The sequence below is a fragment of the Jatropha curcas genome, chromosome 5 (assembly GCF_041381405.1).
Source record: "Jatropha curcas cultivar XTBG-Jc1 chromosome 5, XTBG_Jcur_1.0, whole genome shotgun sequence".
NCBI classification, from domain to species: Eukaryota; Viridiplantae; Streptophyta; class Magnoliopsida; order Malpighiales; family Euphorbiaceae; genus Jatropha; species Jatropha curcas.
This window is the reverse complement of record NC_143155.1, coordinates 493,328-512,505: the sequence shown is the minus strand read 5'-3', so window position 1 is coordinate 512,505 and position 19,178 is coordinate 493,328. Positions and strand designations below refer to the sequence as shown.

The following is a 19,178-nucleotide window of genomic DNA, read 5'->3' as shown; positions in this document are numbered from 1 at the left end:
CCAAAAATATGTTGGTGAATTGAGATAATTAAGAAACCAAAAGCACAGAAGAGAAAGTGGAGCTGTATCTATTACATATTAATGAAGAAAAGAACAGAGCCTTTTATAGGCATTACATAAGAACTGAACAGCAAAAATAGCCTAAAAAATCTGCAACTAATCCATAGCAGATAATCTGTTATTTGCCACTACTGACAGTAACATAAATCTAGGAACTAAATCAGCAACTAAAGGCTCCACTAACATAATTTTGAATCAAATCTTAACAAGTATTAGAAGGCTGTGGATTCCATGCAGATGGTAGTCTGAAGGCTCTCGTTGATAAATGTCTGATTACCATTTTAGATAATAAGATATGGATGAATGGTTTACTGCAAAAAATGGGGCGGGATATTGTTCGTCAAGAGTCTCCAACAAAGCCCGGTGAACGCAGCAGATTGTGGGATCACGGAGATGTGTACCGAGTGTTGGAAGAAAATGCGGTGAGAAATCATTCCCATGAAAGTTAATTCTTTTACTTGCAACTTGCAATTTTACATGCTTAAATGATTTTCTAAGACTATCTCTTCCCTATATATGTTGCAGGCGACAGACAATATTGAGGGTATGATCCCGGATTTGTCTAAGGTAGGCAATTTAGTTATTGATACCGAAGTCTTCTGGAGGATGAAGCACCTTAGAGTGCTTAAGATCTGCTATGTTGACCATTCTGGGGGTTTTGAATACCTTACCCAAAATTCAAGAAAATATGCTACAAGGCAACCCAAAAAGTCTCGTGCAATTCTTTATGGAGAGTTTTCAAAATTGTCTAATGACTTACGGTGCTTGTACTGGCATGGATGCCCCCAAAATTTGCCATCAAAATTTTATCCAGTGAACCTTGTTGAACTCAATATGTCATACAGCAGCATAACAAAGCTTCCAACAGAAAGGAAGGTATTGTTGTCAAGTATTTTCATTTTGGTCCATATGATGTGAGATTCACAGCCAAGTAGTTTGATTTTCTTTTTTATTTGACAGTGTTCCGACAATTTGAGGTTCATCAAACTCAGTCAGTGTCAGAAACTCACTATGACACCAGATTTTTATGGGGTCCAAAAGCTTGAGGTACTTATTCTCGAAGGGTGCAAAAGTTTAATACAGGCTCATCCGTCTCTGGGTTCTCTCAAAAACCTCAGATTATTAAATCTGAAAGACTGCTCACTTCTTCAATCCTTTCCAAGTGAACTTCGTACAATGTCTCTTGAGATTCTCATACTCTCTGGATGCTCACTGCTTAAGAAATTTCCTGAGATTAAGGCTAATATGGAATTCTTGTCGGAGCTTTATCTAGATGACACTGCTATACAAGCACTACCTTCATCTATTGAAAAGCTTACGGGTCTTGTTCTTTTGAGTGCCAAGAATTGTAAATATCTTTGGGATCTTCCAACAAGCATTGGCCATTTAAAGCATCTGAAGACTATTTATTTTTCAGGATGCCCCAATCATTACACATTGCTGAAGGAGCTAGAATGGCTGGAGAACTTGGAAGAACTTTATCTAGATAAAGTGACAATGAAAAAGCCACCACTCTCTATATGCTCTTTTACAAAGCTTAAAGTACTTTCCTTTCGTGAGTGTGAGAATTTTCCATTTGTAAACCCAGAACAGAATCTGCTGGAAGAAACTAGAGAGAATTTGTCACGATATTTTTATGGAAGTTTATCCTGTTTAACGAGTCTTGATCTCAGCTACTGCAATTTGACAGAAGTATCAATCCCTAAAGAATTTGGCCTGTTAGAGTCTTTGAAGGAATTAAACCTGAGTGGAAACTACTTTTACACATTACCCTCTCAAACTTTTGCCAAACTTAAGAATCTACAAGTTATTTGTTTGGCAGAATGTATCAATCTTGTCTCAGTGCCATCTCTTCCGCCCAAGACACATTGTGTAGAAGCACAAAATTGCCCAGAACTAGTCAATGTAGGTCCAAGACTGAAGGGATCGTGCAAGAACTATTTCAATTTTATGAATTGTTCCAACTTGGGTTATGTTTATGGGGAAAAATGTGAGGCTTCTGCAATAAAGGTAGCACTTGAGCTGCTGAAACATCATGTTCGCAAGGTCTGTTACTCTATTTATTTCCCTTGTTCATGTTCTTGATTGATTTTCATAGAACGTTCCCTTTCTTTCTCACAAATAAATTTTCTTGTTTTGTATGATGCAGGTATCATTCACTGAATTTACTGTTATTATTCCTGGAGGTGGGATTCCAGTGTGGTCTGAGCACGAGCAGAGTCACCCTTCAAAGAGTATCAATCTGCCTGGAGATTGGTACAAGGAAAGTTTGAGGGGTTTAGCTTTTTGGGCTGTTTTTGAAGTCGATGACTATGACTCTGATAATGATACAGCCATGGACATGCAATGCGGATTTGAACTTTATTTTGTGCATAACAACTACAAGGTGATTCCTGATACTGGATTTTTTATAAATAGAAGTAGCAAGGTTGAGTCAGATCATTTGTGGTTGCATTATATACCGTCGTGTTCATTCAGTACGACAAGGAAGATGGGTAGTTGGACTCAGCTTAAGGCTGTTCTGCTCACTCGTGGCAAAGGCTTGCGGGTGAAAAAGTGTGGCGTATTCCCAATGTGCTGTTTGTCCAATGGGAAAGTTGTTATTTAGAGGGTGTTTGTTTTAGCTTCTTGACGCAGCGGATATCTGATTGGTCCTAACAACTAGATTGTAAGTGTTTGGATAGGATTCTAATTAGGAGCTGATAGCTAATAGAACTCTTAATCCATTGCTAATTCCATAAGCTGAACTTACAGAGTTTTTTGCGATCTGCTATTAGGATAGACTAAAATATCCTATCGCTAACGCAACGTATCTTATTCTGATATATTTAGCAATACAGATGATACCTAGCCAGAAAAAACTCGACCAGAAATTGAAACAGTTCACATGCGCATCTTATGTGATCAAATTGCTTATAGCTTAATGCAAAAAATAATAATTAGATAAGTTTTATTAATATGTTTATTAATATTAAGATACATAGTTTTATCAATATGCTCATAGATTTTATTAATTAAGATATTTAGTTTAATTAATTTTTATTTTTCTTATTTTTTAATTCATTAGAAATAGATTAGAAATATTTTATAAGTAAATCTTAATTTATTTAAAAATATACTTTTATTGGTCATTTTACATTAGCAGCATCAACTGATTGTAGTTTTACCAAACACTCATTGTTCATATGTTATCAGCTATCAACTACCGCTATCAACTGTCTGAAACTGCTAAACCAAATAGGCCCTTAGACGATAGTCGAGGCAAGATTTTTTTTTTTTTTTAATTTTTTTCCTTCATTGGGATGAAAGTTATAACGATAGAAAATAATTTCTCAGTAACTTTTTGCCAAAAACCATGGACAAAAATAAAGAGGTGAAGAATTATTTTATTGGATGCAATTGCTTCCCGTATAGGTTAGCTGGTTTTGTTGTGAGGAAATATTTTGTCTACACTGGTGCATAAGTGGTTCCATACACCTGGTCAATCATTATCTAATGTAAAATTCATCATGTTTATTTTAGAATTCCTTAAGGGGAGAATTCTTAGGAGTGTCGAGTTTGACACGGAATTGCCTAACACGCGGCACGATTAGGGTTAACACGGACACGTCTCGTTTAATAATCGTGTCAAATTTCTCAACACGAACATAACGCAAAAATTAAGCAGGTGACACAAACACGACACGTGTAATTCACCTAATATCATAAGTAGGTTAAGTGGATCGTGTTAACCTGTATATGACCCGTGTGACTCATATATGATCTGTATAACCCGCCTAATATTATAAACAGGTTGAGTGGATCATGTCGACCCACATACGACTCACTTAACTTGCTCATGATATTTTTAAATTTTAACCTATTTAACTCAAATCATATTTAAAAATAAATTTTATACAAAAATGTATAGATTTTCCAAGATTCATAACTAAAGTAACAATAAATTAATATAATAATAAATTTTAAATAGGATTTTAGTTGGGTATTTATATTTGACACTAAAATTATCTCTTTACCCTAAAATAAACAGGTCACTCGCCTAATCCGCATGTCAACCCGTGACACGATATGTTTATATTCGAGTCATAAATAAGTGATCCATTTATGACACGAACTCGTTTAACCTCAACTTTAACTCGTTTATTTCATGTGTTAACCGAATCTTGTTCGCATGTTATGACCCATTTTGACACCCTTAGGAATTCCTCACACTTTTTTTTTTACTTGAGATTCTTGATCAATAAAATTAAATATCTATATTGGATATAATTATAATACATTAATTACTCCTTAGGTCGTACAATGTTCTAGTTTGACTTTCACAGTATTAAAAACACATTTAGGACAATAATTTTTGAAATAGGAATAAAATAAAAAATTTAAAAATTATCTTCTTCGAAAAAAGAATATAGAATATTAATTTAGAATAAATGAGAAAAGAAATTAGGATAGAAAATATAAGACAGAAGAAGTATTATTTAATCTTATTTTATGTATTCATCAGGTTATTTCAATTAGAGTTTTCTTTCTTTATCAAATAAGTTTTATGACTGCTAATAAGTACTTTAGGAATGACATTATTGAATATACAAACTGATTTGAAGTATGTGCTTAAAATTTGGTCCAAAAACATTCATAATTGTGACAATTATATGGTAGTTGAAATCAAAATATTTTATATTGAAATCAAATCTAGATAATAAGAAAAGAAGAAGAACAAAAATGAAAATAGAATTTAAATCGAGATAATAATAAGAAGAAGAAGAACAGAAACAAAACACAGAAACAGCAATGGAATCAAATCCGGTGAAGCTATCAACAACAACTCTTATGCCAATCCTGCCGTCGGAGGCAGATTTCACGCCTGCCATAAAGAAGAAGAAGAAGAAGAAAAAATGCAAAAGAAAAAAAAAAACATAATGTGCAGTAGGTTAAAAGGATAAAGGACAAAAAAAATTATCTTCCTAAAATATAGCCATATTTATATATGTCTCCTTTAATATTTTAAGACTAACACAAACCTCCCTAAATTAACTATCTGTTACGCAAGTATCTTCCTCCGTCCAAAATTAGCCTAGTCTACCTCATAAATTAAGGTCAAAGAAAAGAAAAGAAAAAGACAATTCTACCCTTATAGAATTAGCTAATTGGACTGGTTCAACCGAAACCATAAAAAATTACTAACCCAAACTAAAAACCTTCTAGAATTAGCTAATTGAACCAAAACCACAAAAAAGACTTTCCTTTTCTCTTGGGTAACGTGATCTGAGATCGCAAGCTTTAGTCCAGCGTCTCCTCGGCCGCCTCTTAGTTTCCGGTGAGCAACCAATCAAGGTTGGCCGGAGAGTCACGTTATCAGCGAAAATGTCTCTTCTCCATCCCATTAGCTCAACTCTTGGACCTGTGGCCTGCTTTTCGTTCAACAAGAGAGGAGGAGGGAGCGGTGGAAGAGTCTAACCGGTCGGTCCTTGGTCTCGCCAGAAAATTGAAATAAAATATTGAAGGAGACTGTGGTGGAGCCACTCCATTCAGAAAAACGAAGGCAGCTCACACTCTATCATTGCGCCAATCGGAAAAGAAATGGAGAGAGAGATTTGGCAACACCTCCCTATAAAAGTGTCAAATCTAAATTGAAAACAGTTGTAGTAATACTTCAAATATCCAATATCATTCTCCAAAGCACATTTGGCCTCTATTAGGCCTCCAATTCACACAGATCTCCCAATTTCACCACCATAACACAAATATAGAACACATTTGCATTCTCTAATGCAAGTAGAAATCATATTCACATTTAATTCTCAAATAAAAAATTCTTACCTAACATTTGCATAGACCTTAGACCTACCAAAAAAAATCAAACCTAAAGGTATGTTTTTTTTATATAAAATCATTAAATTTGTAATAACATAAATTATAAAAATGATTTTCAATATAACACTAAGTGTTTGAAAAAAAAATTTGTAAAATAGATATATGGATATAATGAGATGAATTTCAAGTGAATTTGAGATAGATATAAGTAACTAACAACAAATCTTGACCAAAATAATATCTACCGTGAGAAAGGGAAAGGAAATTAGCCTATGTTTAAATTCATTTATTTCCATTTATTTGTTCATAATTTCATTTTTGAAGGCCTTGCTCTCACATAGATTGCTCCATGCTTAATTTATGGTTCAAATTTGTGAAAATGAGAGAGTTCAGAAAGTGCAGATCACGGCATTAAAGAGAGAGATGACCGTTTTCTTTTTCTGTGAAGGATTCAAGGAAAGATATGGAGGAATAGAAGTAATTAATTGTGAAGAAAATTTTGTATATTATAAATGTTAGTATGGTCATTTTATTTGCCATTTGACGAAAATTTGAGTAATTTTAGATGGAAGGATGTGTTTGTGCAATGAAAGTAAAAATTAAAAATGCTAAAGTCAGTTCCAAAATATTGAAGGAGACATATGTAAATATGACTATAATTTACAGAGTCATTTTTTTTTTTTCAAAGGATAATTAGGTAAATGAAAGATAAAACTCACATTAATTTAATAGTTTAGTTCAAACTGATATTTTTTTAAATAAAGTTTCAAAATCGGATATATACTATAATATCCCTCGATTGAATAAGTAAACGCTTTCCTTCTTTCTCCCATGCCAACAATAAAGCACGATATGGGCCCAAGGTTTCGCCTTTGTAGCACTATAATAACTTTAATAAAAAATAATTCATATAAAATTAGATTATTATTTTAAAATATTTTATATTCCTTATTAATTTGACATTATTCCTGATTTTATGATTAAAATTCAACAACATAAAATTTTTATTTCATACCGTCTAACGCAAAATTTTTATAATTTCAAAAAATAATCATACCAAAATTTATCATTTTAAAATATATAAAATCCTAATTAAATATTTCTTTTAGCTAGCTATTTAATTTTTATATTTATGTTTCTGATTGCCAGCAAATGTCAGACCATATTCATCTTTTTCTTCATAATTTTTCTTTTGTCTACTTAACCTTCGTCTTCTATCTCTCTCTTAATTTTTTTTTTAATTAATTGGTCTCTTTCTTTTTAATTTACACCTTAAGCATATCAATTAACTTTTTTTTTATTGTATAAATGATTATCTTCCAATTAGCTATTATATAGATTGTTTAATAATAGAAAATAGAAATTTAAGAAAAATTATCCATCCATATATTTGGAACTTGAGTAATGATTTTTTTTTTTTTTTTTTTTGCTGTTCAAATAAAATTTATTGTATTGAAATTGGGTTAATTTTAACTAGACCGGGTGTATGGCCCCATTCATGGACCAAACTAATGAGAATAATATTTTTTTATTGAAACAAAGGTATTTCTGACCATACATTGAAAAAAAGAAATAAAATCGGAACATTTTTTAAAGAATCCTTACTGTCATTGGTTTGATCCATAAGCATAGCTATGGACCCGATCTAAGCAAAAATAATTTCCATTGAAGCACAAAATTTTATGTAAATGTTGACTTGGCATCTTCTAGTTTCAGAATTCCTCTTTTTCGTTTTTTTCAAATTTTCTAGACTTTTAATTCATTTTTAACAAAAAAAAAAACTATAATTATTTGTCAACTAAAATAATATTATTTCCATTATTTATAACAAATAATTTATTTTAAAAAATCAAATTCTAAATCTCTTTAACTAGTTTAATCTGTATCTTCTAACAATCTCATCTAAAAATCTAAAAATATTTTCTATTTTTTAAAAATTTGTAAATTGTAGCTAAATATTTATATAACTCTACGGTTCTCTATCTTTTGATTCAATGACTGTTTTTTACTTTTTTTTAGTTTTTTTGTTTATCTTTTTCTTTAATAATTTATATTTCTTTATATTTATATTAAATTTTGCTATTTTTGTTTTTCAGATTATGAACTACAAAACAATTTTTTCTTCGTCAAAGATAACATTAGCTCTTTCGTATATTTTTCCTTTTTTAATTTTATTTGGAATATATAGATTTAACTTTTTTTTATACTATATAATTTTTTTTTCCTTCTCTTCCATTTCTTTTATAATTCTCTCTTGGTTCATTTGTCTTTTTATTTGATTTTTCATTAATATCATTGTTAAATGAAGACGGTTGGAAAAAATACGAAGCTTAGATCTGAGCAGGTATCGTTTTTGTATTGCTCTTGCATGTATTTTTTTTATGTTTTTATTGTTCATTTTTTAATTTTATTTGAACTATAAAGATATTCATATCTTAAATCAATTTTTCATTATTTTTTTTTCTTATCCCGATCTATCTCAATTACTCTAACACTCTCTGTTTATTAATTGGTGTCTATAAGATTTTTATTAGGATCGAGTTATTGGGATATTAACTTTTACTATGACAGCTTCAACAAGAAATCTTAGATTTTTCAACTATTCTAATTGCAATTTGAGGAAAAATGCTTCAAAATATGGTAAGGTTACGCATTAAGGGATAGATATATGAACAATATAATAAAAATTAATTGTAAGTTTAGATTTAGTTTAACTGATTTTTTATCCTCCTTGATTTAGTGAATAGTTAATTTTGTTTATGTAACTTCATCTTCTGAGATTCTGTATTCTTTATTTATATTTTTAATATTTTTAATTTAATATAGAATTATCCACATTAAATTATTTAAATTTTTTTTATCTATCTATTATTTTGTTGTATATTATCCACATTGAATTATTTGAATTTTAGAACTTTACATTTTATATAGAATTATCTAGGATAAAAAAATATTGTTTGTATAATAAACTCTAACTAAAACTTTGCTAGACTAATTGAAATTTATAATTATTTTAAATAAATTAACGACATTATAATTTCTATATAACATAAAATTTTAATAAAACATTTCACGGAGAAAATGAATCTTATAATATATACTAAATATAATTCATATATTAAAAATATAAATTATTTATAAATTATAAATTATAAACCGGTAAAGTAACCGTGCTATTCTAATTTGAGAATAAATTTGTGTATCTCTAAATTTTCTAGTTACTTCGCGTGGAAAAGCATCTTACCGAGAAACAAAAAACAGAGGCACCAGCTCTAGAGCCAGAGGAGCCAAAAAAGGCATTACCGGTTCTTGCTGGAGAGGAGATTGCTGCTTTTAAAGCTGGGAAATCAAAAACCCAGTTTTGGCGATTTTATTCGTTTTTACTATCCAACCCCATTTTTTGTTGGGATTATTACTGATCCCGAGTGGGGCCCGCGGAAAAATACCGGTGGTAGAAGTAAAATAAAATTACCGACGATAAAAGTTAATAGTGTCGATAAAGATTTAAATTATTATTACCACATATACCTCCAATAATTACGTATTGGATATTGACGATCGAATCCATCAGAAATAATAACCACGGTAAAAATTAAATAATTACCGTAAATGGCAGATGAAAAATAAGGACATCGAGATTTACGTGGTTCACGCTTCAACTATTATGGGCTACGTCCACAGGACAAAAACTCCGAATAATTCTTCCACTAAAAATAGTAGGTACAAAAGAGATTACAAAAATAGTGGCACTCTAAGTGTTTCCCAAAAAACACCCCAAAAATTATAATCCTCACTATTTTCTCTCTTTCCCAATTTTAGGACCCTTTTCCTAAAATTACACACTCTTTTATTTTTGTGTGTTTATGTTTTTGTGTCTATCGAAGCAACTTTCTTCTCCTATTTATAGGAGAAGAAAGTGCACACAGCTCATGCAAGCTGTGAACACAGCTCATGTGGGTGAGCTGTACACAGCTCATGTGGATGAGCATTAATCCCACATGAGCTGTTTCTTTTTTTATTATTATTTAAAACATGTGTGTGGGTCCCACATGTTGGAGGGATCCCACAACAATTCTCCCCCTCCCGATTACATGGTGGGACTCTCCATCCCTGCTGCTTTGACACAAAGCTCGAACTTCTCCTTTGGAACGACCTTTGTCAATATATCTGCAGCATTTCTGTCTGTGTGGATTTTTCGCAACTTGAACTGCTTCTCTTCAATGGCAAATCTAAGCCAATGATATCTTACATCAATGTGCTTCGTCCGTGCATGATACATCGTATTTTTGCTCAAGTCTAACGCACTTTGACTATCACAATAAACTATATATTCTTCATGTTGCACACTCAGTTCTTGAAAGAATCGCTTTAACCAAAGCATTTCCTTTCCTGCTTCCGTAGCTGCAACGTACTCTGCTTCGGTCGTTGATAACGAAACACGTTTTTGTAATCTTGATTGCCATGAAATAGCTCCCCCTGAGAATGTAAATAGGTATCCTAATGTAGACTTTCTTTCATCAAGATCACCGGCCATATCTGCATCTGTGTAGCCAACAAGTGCAGTCTTTTCACCTCCAAAAGTTAAACATAACTTTGAAGTTCTTCTCAGGTATCTGAAAATCCACTTCACTGCTTCCCAATGTGTCTTCTGGGGATTTGACAGAAATCAGCTCACAACGCCAACTGCATGAGCGATATTTGGTCTCGTACACATCATTGCGTACATCAAACTTCCTACCGCTGAAGAATATGGAACATTTGAAATATTTTCTTTTTCTTTCTTTGTTGATGGGCAGGATCTCTTACTCAACTTGAAGTGAGCGGCAAGCGGAGTGCTAACTGGTTTAGCATTCTTCATATTGAACCTCTCTAGAACTCGTTCAATATATTTTTCCTGCGATAGCCATAGCCTGCAGGACTTTCTTTCTCGGATAATCTCCATTCCGAGAATTCGCCTTGCCGATCCCAAATCCTTTATGTCAAATGCTTTTGACAAATCACTCTTTAACTTACTAATCATGTGTGCATCTGGTCCAACGATTAACATATCATCAACATATAGGAGAACGATGATAAATTTACCATCAGGGAATTTCTGGACATATACACAAGGATCTGCATCTGTCCTTTTGTATCCTTGATTCACCATGAAAGAATCAAACTTTTTATACCATTGTCGCGGTGCTTGTTTCAACCCGTACAAGCTCTTCTTCAAGCGACAAACCATGTCCTCTTTTCCCTTTACCTTGAATCCTTCTGGTTGTTCCATATAGATTTCTTCCTCTAGATCCCCATGCAAGAATGCGGTCTTTACATCAAGTTGCTCCAACTCAAGATTCAAACTGGCTACTAGACCTAGCACAACTCAAATAGAACTCATTTTCACAACTGGTGAAAAAATCTCATCAAATTCAATACCTTTCTTTTTAGTAAAGCCTTTGACGACCAATCGAGCTTTGTATCTCACCAGATTGCCATCATCTTTCTTCAGTTTGTACACCCATTTATTTTTGAGTGTTCTCTTCCCTTTTGGAAGTTTCACCAGCTCATACGTGTCATTCTTTTTCAAAGAATTCATCTCTTCTTACATGGCCTTTGTCCAGTAATCTCTGTCTTTGCAAGATTGCACATCTTGGAAGCTTTCTAGCTCCCCCTCATCAGTAATCAAAATGTAATCAGAACTAGGGTATCTTGTAGATGGTTGGCGTTCTCTGGTTGACCTTCTTAACTGAGGTTCAACTCCTTCTGGTGGAATGGGGTTCTCTGGCTCCCCCTGCTGAACACCCTCTGCATCACTGTTATCATCTACAATTGTCTCTTGATCCCCTATGACTGGCTCTTCTTCTTCTTCTGGTTCTGATTCTGGCATTCCTCCACCTGTGGCATCATCTGTGGGAATGCTTCCTGGTGTAATATCAACAACACCATCACTTGTGGATTCTTCACACGTTGTATCTGCCATGATCTCATTCTCATGGAATACTACATTTCGGATTCGGACAACTTTCTTTTTCACTAGGTCCCACAACCTGTAGCCAAACTCTTCGTCTCCATAACCAATAAAAGTGCAAGGAACTGACATGTCATCAAGCTTTGATCTCTGCTCCTTCGGAACATACATAAATGCCTTGCAGCCAAATACCCTCAGGTGAGAGTATGAAATATTTCTACTTGTCCAGACCTTCTCCAAAATATCAAAATTCAAAGGTGCTGAAGGTAGTCGGTTGATTAGGTAGACAGCAGTATTGACAGCTTCTCCCCAAAATGGCTTAGGTAAGTTGGCCATTTTGAGCATGGATCTGACTCTTTCAATAATGGTGCGATTCATCCGTTCAGCAACGCCGTTGTGTTGAGGCATACCAGGAACTGTCTTTTCATGCCTGATACCGTGCTGACTACAATAATCTCTAAACTCCTTAGAGATATATTCACCACCATTATCTGTGCGCAAACACTTCAATGCCACTCCAGTCTCCCTTTCCACCATCGCATGGAATTGCTGAAAGCGCTTGAATACTTGGTCTTTTGTGCGCAACAAGTATATCCATGTTTTTCGTGAGAAATCATCAATGAAGGTTAGAAAATACCTACTTCCTCCAAGTGATTCTACCTCCATGGGACCACATACGTCAGAGTGTACCAACTCCAACTTGTTGTCTCTCCTTCTAGAGCTTTTAAAAAATGAGACACGATATTGCTTCCCAAATAAACAATGATCACAAGGGTTTATTTTACCTTTGGCTAATGGTATGAGGGACTTCTTAACCAACATATTCAACCCTTTCTCACTAACGTGCGCCAGCCGCCTATGCCACAAATTTGGTGAAGCATCATCTGCAACTATATTCAGTTGACCCGCACATATTATTGCGTGCGTCTTATACAGCGAGCAACATAATTTTCCTCTCGCCACCACCAAAGACCCTTTGGTGAGTTTCCAATTACCGTCACCTGTATGATGGTGATAGCCTTCCTTGTCCAGTACACTCACAGACAACAGGTTCAATCGAAGATCGGGAATATGTTTCACATTTTTAAGTGTTAATGTGCACCCGACACTTGTTTTTATGCAGATATCACCGATTCCCACCACTTGTGAGACACTATTATTTCCCATTTTAATAGTGCCAAATTCTCCTGCTTTATAAGTGGAAAAGTATTCCCTTTTTGGAACACAGTGGTATGAAGCACCGGAGTCTACTATCCACTCGGTATCTGCATCTCCAACATGATAGCAATCTGCATCATGAGTGACTAAAGTCACCTCACCATCTTCTCCTGAGACTGTAGCAGATGTATTTCTGTCATTCTCCTGTCTTCGGTTTGCATTATCCTGTTTGAGTAAACGACAATTTCTTTTGAGATGACCCTCCTTACTGCAATGGTAACACTTTCTCATCTCTCTTGACTTGGATCTACCACCTGACTTTTCATGCCTTGGACCTTTACTCTTGCTCCGGCCCCTATTCTCTGTGACAAGGGCTTGTGAACTGGTACTGGCAACATCTCTTCTTCGTAGTTCTTCATTGTGTAGTCTATTCTTTACCATAGACATTGTTACCACACCATTTGGAGCTGAGTTACTTAATGATACCACAAGAGTATCCCAGCTATCCGGTAGAGATCCCAACAGTAGGCATGCTTGCATCTCGTCTTCTAAGGACATACCGCTAACTGCTAACTCAGTTACGAGTCCTTCAAAATCGTTCAGGTGTTGTGTAATTGATCGTCCCTCTGACAGCTTCAAGTTCATGACTTTACGCATCAGGAAGACTTTTCCTTGAGCATTCGTAGCCTCGTACATATTCTCTAATTTCTTCCAGAGAACTTGGGGATCTTTTTTATTTCTCACGTGATTGTACAGGCTAGCATCTATCCATTGGCATATTGTACCCAATGTCTGCTTTTTTAATTTCTCCCACTGCCTTTGTTTCATTTCTTCTGGCTTTGCACTGTCACCTTCAATTGGATCGTACAGATCTTTGCAATTGAGGTAGTCCTCCATTCTGGATTTCCACATTGAATAATTCGAATCCGTCAATTTGATCATTGCCCCGTCGTTAGCCACGTCGAATTCTGTATCTGACAAAAATTTACTATTCACGAAATTCATTATTCACGTGAATCGTAACTTTGTAGAAACTAACAGAATTTACCAACCAAAGGCTCTGATACCAGTTGTTGGGATTATTACTAATCCCGAGTGGGGCCCGCGAAAAAATACCGGTGGTAGAAGTAAAATAAAATTACCGACGATAAAAGTTAATAGCGTCGATAAAGATTTAAATTACTATTACCACATATACCTCCAATAATTACGTATTGGATATTGACGATCGAATCCACCAGAAATAATAACCACGGTAAAAATTAAATAATTACCGTAAATGCCAGATGAAAAATAAGGACACCGAGATTTACGTGGTTCACCCTTCAACTATTATGGGCTACGTCAACGGGACAAAAACTCCGAATAATTCTTCCACTAAAAATAATAGGTACAAGAGAGATTACAAAAATAGTGGCACTCTAAGTGTTTCCCAAAAAACACCCAAAAAATTATAATCCTCATTATTTTCTCTCTTTTTCAATTTTAGGACATTTTCCTAAAATTACACTCCTTTATTTTTGTGTGTTTATGTTTTTGTGTCTATCGAAGCAGCTTGGAGAAGAAAGTGCACACATCTCATGCAAACTGTGAACACAGCTCATATGAGTGAGATGTACACAACTGATGTGTATGAACATTAATCCCACATGAGCTGTTTCTTTTTTTTTATTTATTTAAAACATGTGTGTGGGTCCCACGTGTCGGAGGGAGCCCACAACATTTCTTCCCTTTTCAGCACATCAGGCCGGGTATCCAAATCAAATCTTTGAAGAAATGCGTCTGGTCCGGTTTCCAATGCATTCAAATCAAATCTTGGAAGAAATCTGTTATGATTAAGTTCGTCGTTGCATGATCTTGGAAGAAAATTTCTACGAGAAACTTGAAATTTTCTTTGATGATTAAGTTCATCCTCGTGTGATCTTCCTTCTATAACCTTCTTCGCAGACTCGCCGTCATCAAACATCGGGAATAGGCCGCACTTTTTCACCCGCAAGATATTGCCATGAGTGAGAAGAACAGCTTTGAGCAGAGTTGAGGAGCCCCTTATCAACTTGAGTGTACAAGATGGGATAAAACGCAACCACACATGATCCCCTTTAATCTCGTAACTTCTATTAAGAACAATGCCAGTATCGGAAATCAACTTCTTGTTTTCGTGCATCAAATAAAATTCAAGGCAGAATTGCATTTGCATGGTTGGATCGTTATTGGAGATTGCTAGAGAGTCGTGGTCATAATTGACTTCAAGAACGGCCCAAAGAGCAAACCCCCTGAAATAGTTCCAATAGAAACCCCTAGGCACACTTATTCGCACTGAAGAACCCCTGGACTCGAAATCGGACCATACTGGAATTCGATTTCCAGGAACAATAATAGTAAATTCAGCAAAAAAATGAGATGGTACCTGTATCATGAAAAATCATGATTGTGTGTTAGAGAGAGATCCAATACTATGAAAGGCAAGAGTTAGGAGCTTATTAACCTGAAAAAAAAATAATAATAAAGGTCTTGAGAGATGGAGAGACCTTACGAATAAGTTGTCTCAGTAGCTCAACTGCTATAGTTGTTGCATTGCCATTACCCAATCTGAAGCAATTAATAAAATTGAAACCCATCATGCACAATTCATTCAGCTTTGGTACATGTACACTAACTAGTTCAGGGCAGTTCGGTGCTTCTATCCAACATATGCTGCATGGGAGAGGTGGCAACGAGGAAAGACCATTGCAGTCTGCCAAACAAATGACTTCGAGATAATTGGCAATGGTTTCAGGAGGTAACCTGGAAAAGTTGTTTCCGCTCAGATTTAATTTCTTCAAAGAGTATAACATTCCCAATTCCGTAGGGATTGACACATCATCCAAATTGCAGTAGCTTAAATCTAGACTTGTTAAATAGGATAAATTTCTAAAAAAACATTTTCTGATATTGTCCCTATCTAATTCTTCCTGCATGGTTCCTCTGATGTTTACAAATGGAAATCCTTCACATCTGTGGAAGGACAGCATTTTAAGCTTCACAAAAGAGCATATGGAGAGTGGTGGATGTGTTATTTTCGTTCCACCTACATCAAGTTCTTCCAAATTTTCCAACTTCTCCAACTTCTCTAGCAATTGATTAAGATGAGAGCAGCCAGAAAAGTAAATAGTTCTCAGATGCTTTAAACCATTACCAAAGTTACAAGGAAGGAGTTGTAGATGTGCACAATTCCTGGCACTCAAAAGAACAAGGCCCGTAAGCTTTTCAATAGATGGAGGTAGTGCTTGTATAGCAGTGTCATCTAGATAAAGCTCTGACAAGCGGTCCATATCACCCTTGATCGCAGGAAATGTCTGAAGCTTTGAGCATCCAGACAGTATGAGGATCTCAAGAGAAGATGTACGAATTTCACTAGGAAAATTTTGAAGATTTGAGCAGTCTTTCAGATTTAATAATTTGAGGCTTCTAAGAGAACTCAGAGAGGAGTGAACCTCAGTTAATTCTGTGCAGCCTTGAAGAATTATTATCTCAAGGTTTGGCATCCCTGTGAAATCCGGTGTCCTAATGAGTTTCTGGGAATGACTTAGTTTGATGAACTTCAATTTATCAAATTTCTGTCAAAATAAAAATTCAAATCATTTAGCCGTGAATTTAATATCATATAGACGAGAACTAAAATAGTGAACTAATAAATATACCTTCCTCTTCGTCCAAAACTCTGTCACGTTGCTGTATGACATGTTAAGTTCAACAAGGTTTCGTGGATAAAAATGAGGTGGCAAAGTTTCAATGGGATATCCATGCCAATAGAGGCATCGCAAATCATTCGATAAAGTAAGAAAGTCCCTAGAAAGAGTCACATTTGAGTCTAAAGGTATTCTTACTTCATTTGTGCCTTCGGAGAGACTGATGTTAGCAAAGTGCTGTTTTTGGATAAGGTATTCAAAGCCTCCAGATTTGTAAGCATAGCAAACCTTAAGCAATCTAAGTTTGGTCATGCTCTCGAAGACTTCAGTGTTAATGTGCAAGTTCTCTATTTTAGACAAATCTAGGATTATGCCCACAACTTCCGCCACCTGTAACCAAGAGCACAGACAAGACATATAGATATGCTACATCTTTAGTGGGGTGGGGGGAGAATTGGACATTGTATGATCCACTGTAAAGCAAGTAAAAGAAAAAAAAAATTCAATGAATTTATTTCTTACTGTATTGTTTGCAAACGAAGTGCAGACATCATTATGATCCCACAATCTGGTCCATTTGCCTGGATCAGTTTCAGGTTGACGAACAATTTCCCATCCCATTTGTTGTACTAAATCATGCATCCAAAGTTTATTATCTAAAATGGAGATGAGAGATTTATCAATGAGAACTCTTAGATTAGCATGTGGGAAGAACCCACAGCCTTCAAATACTTTGACAACATAATCTTTGTCCTCCCCCTTAAAGAAACATGCAATATCAAGAAACATATCCCTTTGGAAACGATTATCAAGTCTATCAAAACTTATTTTAAGCACATCATTAATTCCTTTTGGCGGACACATTTCAAGTTGGTGCAATTCGTCTAGCCATTCAAGTTCATTCTTGCCAGCTAAGTGGCAACCAAGAACCTCCAGAGCTAAAGGAACATTCTGAGCATACTTGACCACATTGTGTGAGAGCTTGGAAATGTTGTTGAGTTCAACATCTGAATAGCAGTGATTTTTGAAGGCATGTTGAGTAAATAGCGTGAGAGATTCATTATCATTTAAAAGTGGGGCCTCGTATCTTTGATCCACTCCATGCGCCTCAAGCAGATGTTTATCTCTAGTTGTTATGATAATTCTACTACCAGGACCAAACCATTCATGCTCTCGAGCTAAGGCTCTCAACTGTTTTATATCATCCACATCATCAAGAACAATAAGAACACGCATGTATTGGAACCTGTTCTTTATGACATCAAAATTGTCACCTAGAGTTCTTATTTTTTGAATTCCTTCCTTCAGTAGTTTAGAAAGAAGTTGCTCCTGTAAATGTGAAAGACCTAATCCAGGTTTACTTGCAACTTCTGTAACACCTTGAAGAAAGCAACAACATTCAAATTCACCATAGATACGGTCATAAACAGCTTTAGCTATGGATGTTTTACCGATTCCTCCCATGCCCCATATTCCAACCATGAGAACATTGTCCAACCCCATATGTAATTTCGATTCCATTTCCCTTACACGGAAATCCATTCCAACTAGGCCTTTAGTACTATTGATGCTTGTATGACTCAGTTTTCCCAAAATACAGATGGCTATTTCATCAATAAGAATCGCTTCCTCTCTGCCATAGTTGAAAGGGCGAAAAATCAAAAGAGTCGATACAAGAGAAACAACAGAAGAAGACTACAAGCAGCAATTAAAGAAGCTCAAAAGAGGATTATGCAGTTCTAAACAAGCTCAGAAATTAAAGAAGACATAAGCAGAAACCATATAATTTGTAGCATAATTTGTTTGTTAGATAATCAAAATCACGAAAATAAAAATCATAAAATGGATTACCTGTTTCGTGCATCCCATCCAGACATGTTGCCAGCCTTTGTAAGAGCTAATGTCCAACGCTCAACCATCTCAGGAAATTTCAGTTTTGATTTAGCAAATCCTTCTCCAAATACACCGGTTTGCTTGCTCACCTCCGATGGGTCAACGTTGTAAAAAATTGGCAAAACTGCATCTCTGGCTTTTGTTTTTGAATTTTTCAGTACATCAGTCTTTGTATCTTTCTTAGGATCTGGGATACGTTCAACAATCTTCCCAAGTTCATCCAAGCAAAAAGTGGAATCAGCATAGTTCTTAGAAAAAACTACTACACAAAACCTTGAATCCTCAATCGCTTGAAGGAGTGATGGAGTGATTGTTTCTCCTTTGTCAAGTTTCACATCATCTTTGCAGGTTTTAATTCCTTTTTCTGTCAAAGCCTTGTACAGATGGCTTACAAAGTTATTCCGAACATCCTCACCTCTAAAACTCAAGAAAACATCATATCTCCAAACTCGGGAAGCGGCAGCCACATCTGCAGTCGCAGAAACGGAAGTTCCAGCCTCAGCAGCTTTTGAAGAAGATGCTACAGAATAAGAGGCCATCGCAGCTTTTGTTGCAGAATTCGCAGCAGTATCAGAAAGAGAGACTGCCAGTGTCAAAGTCCCTTCATGTTTGGCTCTGCCCTATGTTTTTAGGTA

General features: G+C 35.1%; 2 protein-coding genes across 3 annotated transcripts; one reads left to right on the top strand and one right to left on the bottom strand.

The window, feature by feature from the left end:
- The first annotated feature begins 380 nt into the window (after positions 1 to 380).
- Positions 381 to 2,668, top strand: LOC149495946 (disease resistance-like protein DSC1). The gene is made up of 4 exons (XM_089722086.1): positions 381 to 482; positions 586 to 936; positions 1,021 to 2,106; positions 2,210 to 2,668. The coding sequence occupies exons 1-4, from the start codon at positions 381 to 383 to the stop codon at positions 2,666 to 2,668; spliced, it is 1,998 nt and encodes a 665-aa protein (XP_089578212.1).
- Positions 2,669 to 14,332: 11,664 nt separating this feature from the next.
- Positions 14,333 to 19,178, bottom strand: LOC105631336 (TMV resistance protein N). Of its 2 annotated transcripts, none has more exons than XM_089721684.1 (5): positions 18,502 to 19,177; positions 17,173 to 18,283; positions 16,663 to 17,040; positions 15,511 to 16,578; positions 14,333 to 15,389 (listed from the first exon to the last, which is right to left on the bottom strand). In XM_089721684.1, the coding sequence occupies exons 1-5, from the start codon at positions 19,080 to 19,082 to the stop codon at positions 14,655 to 14,657; spliced, it is 3,873 nt and encodes a 1,290-aa protein (XP_089577810.1). In that variant the 5' UTR covers positions 19,083 to 19,177; the 3' UTR covers positions 14,333 to 14,654. The 2 variants fall into 2 exon arrangements, with proteins under 2 accessions (XP_089577810.1, XP_089577811.1); XM_089721685.1 differs by having other exon boundaries at positions 15,227 to 15,389; positions 15,516 to 16,578; positions 18,502 to 19,178.

Coding starts and splice junctions, on each gene's coding strand:
- LOC149495946 (XM_089722086.1), top strand. CDS start 381: ATGGGGCGGGATATTGTTCGTCAAGAGTCTCCAACAAAGCCCGGTGAA. Junction 937..1,020: donor AGCTTCCAACAGAAAGGAAG/GTATTGTTGTCA, acceptor TTTATTTGACAG/TGTTCCGACAATTTGAGGTT. Junction 2,107..2,209: donor TGAAACATCATGTTCGCAAG/GTCTGTTACTCT, acceptor TGTATGATGCAG/GTATCATTCACTGAATTTAC.
- LOC105631336 (XM_089721684.1), bottom strand. CDS start 19,082: ATGGCCTCTTATTCTGTAGCATCTTCTTCAAAAGCTGCTGAGGCTGGA. Junction 17,041..17,172: donor CTTCGTTTGCAAACAATACA/GTAAGAAATAAA, acceptor TCTTGGTTACAG/GTGGCGGAAGTTGTGGGCAT. Junction 16,579..16,662: donor AGTTTTGGACGAAGAGGAAG/GTATATTTATTA, acceptor TTATTTTGACAG/AAATTTGATAAATTGAAGTT.